At 34.1% G+C, this 9,438-nt stretch overlaps 1 protein-coding gene across 1 annotated transcript; it reads left to right on the plus strand.

Annotated features, from left to right (window-relative positions):
- The first annotated feature begins 2,033 nt into the window (after positions 1-2,033).
- On the plus strand, positions 2,034-5,362 carry LOC115975637 (senescence/dehydration-associated protein At4g35985, chloroplastic-like). Its single transcript, XM_031096503.1, has 5 exons — positions 2,034-2,769; positions 3,958-4,085; positions 4,195-4,361; positions 4,458-4,542; positions 4,999-5,362. Exons 1-5 carry the CDS (start codon positions 2,194-2,196, stop codon positions 5,165-5,167), a joined length of 1,125 nt encoding a protein of 374 aa, XP_030952363.1. The 5' UTR covers positions 2,034-2,193; the 3' UTR covers positions 5,168-5,362.
- Positions 5,363-9,438: the final 4,076 nt, after the last annotated feature.

The raw sequence follows: 9,438 nt of genomic DNA on the forward strand, positions 1-9,438 counted from the left end.
CAATTTGCTACATCAACAGATGTGAAAGGTTTTGTTAAATTTTTTGTATCTATAGATTTTCAAAAAAAAAAAAAAAATCTTCATGATTAATTAGTAATTTTATATCTAAAACAAGAGAATAGAGTTTAAGTAAAAAATACTCATATTTATATATATAAATAAAAAGTCTCAAATTATTTTTCGTCTAAGGACCCCAAATGCATCAAGCCGCCTTTGAGATTATTCTACTGGCCTCAACTCTCAGCTCTCAGCTCATGGTTTTCTCCCTCTCAAACCATAAAAGGTTTCCATTTAAAAAAGAAAAAAAATTATTTTTTATCTTGCTCGAAATATATGTTTTCCCTTGCTTCAACTTTACTCTCTCATTTCCAAGCATTAGCATCCAGGTGTTGTGTAAATGCCTTGTCCTTTTGAAATTACCCATGTAAACTCTCATATATATTAGAAAAGTTCAACTATAAATTTATTAAAAAAGTTTTCAATTTTTTTTATAAAAAATGTTAAAATTATTACAAATTTTATTACAAAACCTTCAATGACGATAATTGAATTATTTTTGTGGTACAAATAAATTTTGTTATGTAACAGTATCTCTAATATCACTTTTCTCCTGTTTCGATTTATGCCCTTCAAACATTGGATCCTGGGCAACTGTGGCCCGCTACCCTCTATTTGGTTAGCAAAAGAACCTATAATTCTATAAATCCTCCTATAATGGAGCTAGCCAAGGATAAGAAAGTCAGATGAGCCCTGTCAAATCACTGCCAACAATGGTTGTAAGTTGTAACATGTAAGAGCATTCTCATCAGCTCTCTAAAAAAAATGTCATTTTAACACACCAAAAACTCACTTTATCATTTTAGAACATCATTTTACAACATATCATTTATCAGATGTTCTATACTTCAATTCTATACATTAAAATAATATTTCCTACCCATTAAAATAATATATTTATCCAAAACACAGCAAAAATACAAATGCACAATCCAGCCACCACCGGGTCCAACAGCCACCGCTACAACCACCGCCACAACAACAACCACCGCTACAACCACCGCCACAACAACCACAATCACCGGATCCTCCAACAAATTTCAAATCCAAAAACCTCAACCAAAAAAAAAAAAAAAAAAAAAAAACTCAATCTTCAACAAAACCCAAACCCAACAGATCAATCAATGACCAAACGCAACCAACCATCGGCAACACGAGATCGGCGGCAAGAGCTGTGGAGTACGACGAGCAAAGAATGGCGACTGTGGAGGATGATGAGCAAAGAATGGCGACTGTGGAGGACGACGAGCAAAGATCGGCGACCACCCCTGGGCGAGCAGAGCTTCAGATCGGCGAGCAGAGCTTCAGATCAGCGAGCAGAGGCTCAGATTGGTGAGCTTCAATCGGCGAGCAGAGGTTCAGATCGGAATCGCCTTCTCAAGAAAAAAAAAAACAGAGAGAGAAAGAGGTGCCGAGATGGAGAGATAAAGAAAATGAAACTCAGATCGGAATCGCCTTCTCAGAAGAAAAAAAAAAAAAAAAACGAGAGAGAAAGAGGCGTAGAGACGGAGCGATGGAGAGGAGAGACGGAGACCAGAGCAGCGAAAGAGAGAGAACTGGGCTGCGGAGAGAGAGAAGAGAATAAATGAGGGAGGAGAGAGAAAAAACGAATTAAATATAGGCAAACAGTGATAGCATTTTTGTCCGTACCGTCTCATATTTGAGACGGTACTGTAGACATATTCTAAATTTTTTGGGATATAGAACAGCTGATGAGAGCTTGTTTTTGTGTTTGGTGTGTTAAATGTGCCAAATATTTGGCATTTGGCACATTTAACACACCTGATGGGAGTGCTCTAAAAGAACTCAGCTGAAGTAGTAGCGTTAAAATTTCGAATCTTGTGTTCACATTGTAGTGAGGCGTCGGCGATGACAAACCATCACATTCACATGCAATCTGTCATGCACTCATGCTCTCATTTTTTTCTCCACCGAAAGTCACATATCTTAACCCAAAATCATTCATTAGGAATAATAGGAATAGGAATAAAATAAAGCTCTACAACTCAAAAAAGAATCAATCACCGTTTCACTTTTCTTCTTAGCCAATCCGCTTTTCATCTTTTTACCTATCCCTTTATACCACAAATAGTTCCCTTCTAACCAAAGAAAGCAGCAACAACAGCTGAGAAGAAAATGGGCTGTTTCAGCTTCTGCAACTCCAAAACCCCATCTCCCATGCAAACTTCCTTCTCTGAAGCTATGCAAGAAAACCCAGAACCAAGATATCTCAAACAAGAGGTTCTTTTACGTATACCAGGAAGCAAAGTACATCTGATGGATGAAGGAGAAGCTGTAGAACTCTCTAGCGGAGAGTTTATGATTGTTAAAATCTCAGATGAGAATGTTTCTCTTGCAACTATCATAAAAGTTGGTGAGGATCTTCAGTGGCCTTTGACAAAGGATGAGCCAGTAGTGAAGGTTGATGCTTTTCATTACTTATTTTCTCTGCCAATGAAAGATGGTGATCCTCTGAGTTATGGAGTCACTTTTTTTGAGCAGTCTGGTAGCAACTTGGGCTTTCTGGACTCGTTTTTGAAGGAGCATACGTGCTTTTCTGGTTCGGAATATGCTAGAAATAAAAATGTTGATTGGAAAGAGTTTGCTCCGAGGATGGATGACTATAATAATGTGTTGGCCAAGGCAATTGCAGGGGGGACTGGTCAGATTGTCAGGGGGATGTTCAAATGCAGCAATGCTTACACCAACCAGGTTTGTTTAGGAATTAAAATATCCAAACATGCAAGACAAATGAGGAAATTTAGTTGCTTTCTTGGTTGGTGTCAGTCATCATTAGTTCCTGAGGTTTACATTAGAAAAGAGAGAATTTTAAGATAAAAGTACCACAAAAAAGAAAAAAAAAAAAACTGTTCATAAGTGACATAAACGCAATTCAGGAGTAAATTGCACCTTTTGTCCCTTAAACGTCCCGAATTCAATTTTGGTTCCACAAATTTAGAAAGAATGGTGATTGTGATTGCAATAATTGTTTGCTTTAAAAGTGACCCTGGATTGTTTGTCTTTGCTTCTGCACTTTTTTTTCGTTTATGCCTCTTAGTCTTTGACTCTTTGTTGTTGTTCTGTATTGGGATTTTATTATTGAAAGTGGTCCCTTGGTTGAGTTTGTGTATATTGTTTTGCATGAAAGTGGTGCCTGATAGTCATGTTTTAAACTTAAGTATTATATTGTGTGTTTGTGTTATAGGAAGGATGATTTTGAGTTCATGATTTTGATGTGTTATGGAGGGAATTTGTGGACAGACCGAGATTTATTAAGTATGTTGGAGAAGAGATAAGGTGTTACAAAAACTGTTACTCTGATGAAGTGTCACTGATGGAGATAATATAATGGTGAGAGAGTTGGGGTACGTATGAGAAGCGTGACATTTTAGTGCATAGGATACTTGCCCTCCCCTTTGAAACTGGGATAAGACCCTTAGAGAATGATAGTGATGTGGTGAACATGGTAAATGCAAGCAAAACATGGACAGAAGACGGACGGACCAAATTAATGTCTTTAAATATTTTAGGGACCAAAATTATAATTTTAAGGTTAATTCATCAACTGAAGCCTAACACAACCCATATTGTTTGAGAAAAAGAAAAATAGAGAGCACAAAGCAACTAAAAAAGACATGATGTATCATATGGAATTCTTGCTAAAATTCTTCTTCAACTAGATGAATTACTGCAAGACAAAGGGAGAAGATAACATTGCACCCAAATTCAAGCCAACAATGACTTGAAGATCTCACGTAATTATGCTCATACTCGTTACCAGAATTACCATGTCACATCATAAAACCTAGTCTTTTAATTGTGATCTGGTGAAAAAGATACAATTTGTTTTCGCCAGAATACAAGTGTCATTCTATACATAAAGAGCAAGGACAATTGCAGGTTCAAAAAGGAGGAGAAATGATTATAACTACAGCTGTGGAGGAGAAAAATGGTGTCAAACTAAGAAGTAATAGCAATAGAAGTGCGGGTGCCACAAAGAAGAGTGGAGTCAACAAAAGCTTAAAACGGTATTTCAATTCCCAAATAATTTAACTATTTCATAAGAATATTGTGTAAACATGAATTTCTTTATACTTATGTCAAGGTTGTTATTGTTTTTTGCTGTTTGTTTCTTAGTGTGAGAAAGCTGTCCAAGATGACAGAGAAGTTAAGCAAATCCATGCTTGACGGTATTGGTTTTGCCACTGGATCAGTGATGAAACCTGTGGTTAAATCCCAAGCTGGGAAGGCATTTCTAAAAATGATGCCAGGAGAGGTTCTCTTAGCTTCACTTGATGCTGTCAGTAAGTTTAAACCTTATCAGATTTACAGCGAGAAAGTCATGTTTTAAATAGTATATAAATTCATAGAATTAAAGTGATCCATCTCGCCAATTACAGACAAGATTTTAGATGCGGCTGAAGTAGCTGAAATACAAGCTCTTTCTGCCACCTCCAGGGCAACAACTAGAATGGTTACAAAGAGGTAAATCTATAAACAAAACATATAAACGTGTGTGTATATAAGCCATTTTAGAGATATGGAGAGCAGCAAGCAGCATCTTGTGCAGAGTTCAAATATATCTTTTGATTCGTCAATTACTCGTTCATTTAAAATCTATATTATCAGATAGTTAGATCATAAATTTGATCTATCTATACTTTTTGAGTAAACTTCAGTGAAGATGCATAGTTCATAGATATTTCTATGGTCTTATTACTAAATGGTATATTTTCTACACTATGATCTTTGTATTTTAAGCAGCAAGTCATAAATGATACATTTTTGTTCAAAAGCTAGAAATATTTGTCAAATTCTCTGAAGCATTCTTCGTGCTTCTTGTTTTTAATCTTTTTTTTCCCTACTAATGATAAATTTTTGATATTTTCACCCATGTGTTTTTTCATCTGTAACTTTTTATTTGCTTTTCTTGAGCACCAGATTTGGAGAAAGTGCAGGGGAGGCCACTGAGGATGTGCTTGCAACTGCAGGGCACTGTGCTGGCACTGCTTGGAATATATTCAAGATTCGGAAGGCCATCAATCCAGCATCATCTGTCTCCACGGGAGTATTGAAGAATGCTGCAAAGGACAGCAAAGGAAAATCTTAAGGGTCAATTGCATGGATTTATTTTACCAAGTTGGAACGATATGTGATAAAACTGCCTTATTATCAATTTTTTGCACGTCTCTTAAAACTATGTAAGTGCCCAAAAGATCACTTTCACCATATGCTAGGGAGCAGTAATGCTTTTTCATATGGTGGTTATCTGTGCATTTGTGCCTCTTGTTCTTGACATGGTTTATCAAGCTAGCCATCATACAGACTCTTAACAAGGGGGTTCCCCAAGAATTTGCAACTAAAATATGTTAATTAAACATGTTTAATCTACCCGCACATGTGAATGTAAGTATGTAACTAGGCCATAGATGTTACAAGCAAGTGCAAACTCTTGACACCAAGTGTTCAGGCTATCGAGGAGAAGTTTTCTGACATCAAAAATCGATTTGGAGTGTCGTACAATTCCTACTTGTAAACGCACTTTGCAGTTTACATATATGAAGTTCATTCTACAACAGATGCTGATTGCTGAACAAGGTGGCGATCCTCTTGTCCATTACAAGAAATAAAAGCAATGTATCATTAGCTTTTATGGCACCTATGTGCTTAAACCATCCGCAGGTCTTGTGCTTAAAACGACAAAGGCATAGTGTTTCCTTGAGCAAATGGCTGCCTTAACGTGTGGTAGCTAGGGGTTCATGAATAACCAAAAATTAATGGCATGGTAAATAGCACTCTAATTTGATCTTTGATTGGTATATTTTGATACATCAGTTGGCTTCATAAGTCAAGCCATAAGTCTTCTATAAGCTGAGTTAGTCCAACTTGAATTGTTCTTTTTTATTTGTTGATAGAAAAATAGTTCTGTATTTTATTTATATATAAAAGAACAATGATGTAGATCTTTTTATCATTGGGTGACAATTTAAGTGACCATCCATGTTTATAATAACAAAAAAGGGTAAATTGTAAATTATACTCCTGAAATTTGGGAGTGTTTGAATTTTATAACATGATATTTCAAAATTTTGATTTTATTTCCTAAAGTTTGGAAGTGTTTGAATTTTACATCCCAACACCCCTAAAATTTAGGGGGTAAAATCCAAATTTTGAAATGTTAAGGTGTAAAATCCAAACACTCCCAAACTTCAAGGGGTAAAATCTAAATTCTGAAATTTCAAGATATAAAATCCAAATATTCCAAAACTTTAAGGGTGTAATTTGCAATTTACCCAATAAAAAATAACAAGTCTTCGTCTCAAAAATTTGGGATGAACATTCTTAAAAAATATTGTACCAGCTTCTTAAATACACAATTTTAACTTGCAAAAGAAAAAGAAAAAGAAAAAGAAAATAGCAATAGAAAAGTAAAAAAAGAATGAATTCCAGTTTACTCAATTAGTAAAGTGTCGTGTCCTTAAACAAGGAATCTTAAGCTGAATTTGATAGGACAATTTAAGAACCCTTGTTGATTTTACAATGGAATTAATCAACTTATTAAATTAACCAATTATGTAATTCAGTTTGATTATTGGTTAATTACCACAGATTTAACAAGTTACCAAATAAAACAATAAATAGTAAAGTAAAGAACAATAATCTGGTGACAAAGTGGAAAACCTATGAATGCATTCATAGGAAAAACCACTACAGGGTTTACCATCAACCCCAAGGTAAAACCCACCCAAACTTCTTGTTGCTATCTTTAGTTGTGAGTTATGTGATCATACACTGCTCTAACCTTGTTGGATTCTTCTAATATGGATTTGATCCACTAATATGAACTTCATGCTCGCCACTTCAAGGACAACCTTGAAGATTTCATAGCAACTTGTTTGTGTTGATATTGTGATGTTAGCTTGATCACCTATCATCAGGGGTGCCATTCTTTGGATTCACTTTGGTATCTTCGCTATAATAGTGAATCCAGTATAGAAACCCTAGATACAATTGGCTCTCCTCTCTTCTATTCAATTGGCTCTCCCCTCTTCTATTCAATTGGCTCTTATGAATGATCCCTTATATACTTTAGTAATTATGGTACGAATTCCAAGTCATGATCCGACTTAATGGGCACTACAAGGAAAAATGTCTATTACCATGATTGCAAAAAAAAAAAAAAAATATATATATATATATATATATATAGTGGCAATAAAGATATATTGGATCTTCAGGTTCATTTCTGTAGCAATAGTATTAATTCATTACATTAGTATTTTATCGTTGCAATAACTTAAAATTTTTGTTGCAATAAACTATGTACACAAAGGAATTAATTATTGAAGCAAAATGTACTTGTATTGCAACTAAATGTGATGTTACAATAGGCCAAACCCAAAACAATAACTTATTGCAACAAAATATGTTGCTGCAACATGTCAATGTCGTTGCGATAACTTATTGCTACGAAATGCCACAATTGCAATGGCTAGTTTTGTTGCAATAAAATTATTTTTTAAGAATAAGAAATCATTTGTTGCAATGACTTTATTATAATGATAATTTTTGTTGCAATAACCTAGTGGCTTTCTTGGTTAAAGAGAACATGTAATGGAAGGGGATTTTCTTGGTTCAAAAGCGGTCTTGTTCTAGAAACACCATAAAACATATTTCTAACTACTTAAATGAAATCACTATTATTAGTACTGCCACTCAAATTGAATTGAAAAGAGGACTAGATAAAAATAAGATCACTAGAAAAGGTATAATAAAAAGAACAGTAATATCACTAGAAAATAGGTGGACAAGCATTATTTTCACTACAAAAGAATTCATAGATGATAAAGATAGAATTGAGGCAATACCTTGTGCCCATTAATGTGAATTCAAAGAAGTCCTAAGCTCATAAAAACAAGGGATCCAATTGAGCTTTTCAATTGGCTTTAGAATGAATGTGGTATTTGAGGTAGGTCTACTTATATATTTCCTTCAAACATATTGACTACTTGCCCCATGGTTGGCCTATCTCCAAGGTCATCTTGGATGCACCAACAATAAACTTTGCAAGCTCTAATGAGCTGCTCCATGTCGGTACTTCCTTCTAATTTGTAATCTAACAGAGTTAAAAGGTCTTCCCCCTTCTGTAGTGCAACTATAACTTGAGTTGGGAAGTAGTTATCAAATTCATCATTTGGCATACCACTTCTTTTGCCAAATATAATCTCAAATAGAACTTTTCCATAGTTATATACGTCAGCTTTTGGATGATACTCAACATCCAACAATTTGTTATTGGGCTTGATGTCACAATGTATGGTGAAATCTTGGAAACTCTACTCATGGTAGGCCATCCCTCTAGCCGTCCCAATTGCAATACAGTATCTTGTCTTCTAATCCAAAATCTTACACATGTTTTGAAATGAATGAGATCCAAAAGAACCCTTTTGCATGCAATCATAAAAAAGATATCTATTTGAATCAGCTACACAAAAACTAGAAGTGTGAATTTTTGCATGGAATTGCTTTTCCCTTTGCCATTGAACATTGACATGAGTTGCAATAACTTTTAAATTTTTTGTTGTAATAAACCATGTATTGCAACGAAATTAATTGTTAAAACAAAATGTACATTTATCACAACTAAATGCGTTGTTGCAATAGGCCAAACTCAAAACAATAACATATTGCTACAAATTTTTTCGTTACAACACCTTAATGTTGTTGTGATAACTTATTACCAAAAAATGTCATGATTGCAATAACTAGTATCCATTATCCATACAATAACATTATTTCTAAAATATCAAAAATCTTTTGTTACAATAATTTTACTGTAACAATATATTTTTTTCAACTTTGACTTTATTGCAACAAAAAATGTTGTAATGATAATTTTTTTTCTTATAGTGGGGTCTAATTAAGAATCAAGTTTCCCGAAACTCAATTGATCTATTAAGTTTCGGGTTTACAAAAAGTTCATTTAAACTAATTTTGTGTCTTCCTATTGGACCTGAAATATGCAAGACTTGTAATTTGTTCATAATTTGCCAGCACTTAACAACTATAGACCTAATAGAATCCATTTGACATAAAAAGAAAAATTTTGGCACGTAGAGTTAGAGTTTGTTTGGGATCCATTTATTTTGTTGAAATTGAAATTTTTTTGCTGAAAGTATTGTAGATAAAGGTAAAAGTTAGCTGAAATAGTACAGTAAGATTCATGAATAGTATTAAAAAATGTAGTGAGACCCATAAATAATAGGAAAAATAAACAAAATAGTAAAATAAATTGATAAAAATAATTTTTGTCATACAAAGACTTTTAATAATAAAGAACCATTATCACCGAACTCAAATCGTATGAAATCTGGCGAAGTT

The sequence above is a fragment of the Quercus lobata genome, chromosome 2, assembly GCF_001633185.2.
Source record: "Quercus lobata isolate SW786 chromosome 2, ValleyOak3.0 Primary Assembly, whole genome shotgun sequence".
NCBI classification, from domain to species: domain Eukaryota; kingdom Viridiplantae; phylum Streptophyta; class Magnoliopsida; order Fagales; family Fagaceae; genus Quercus; species Quercus lobata.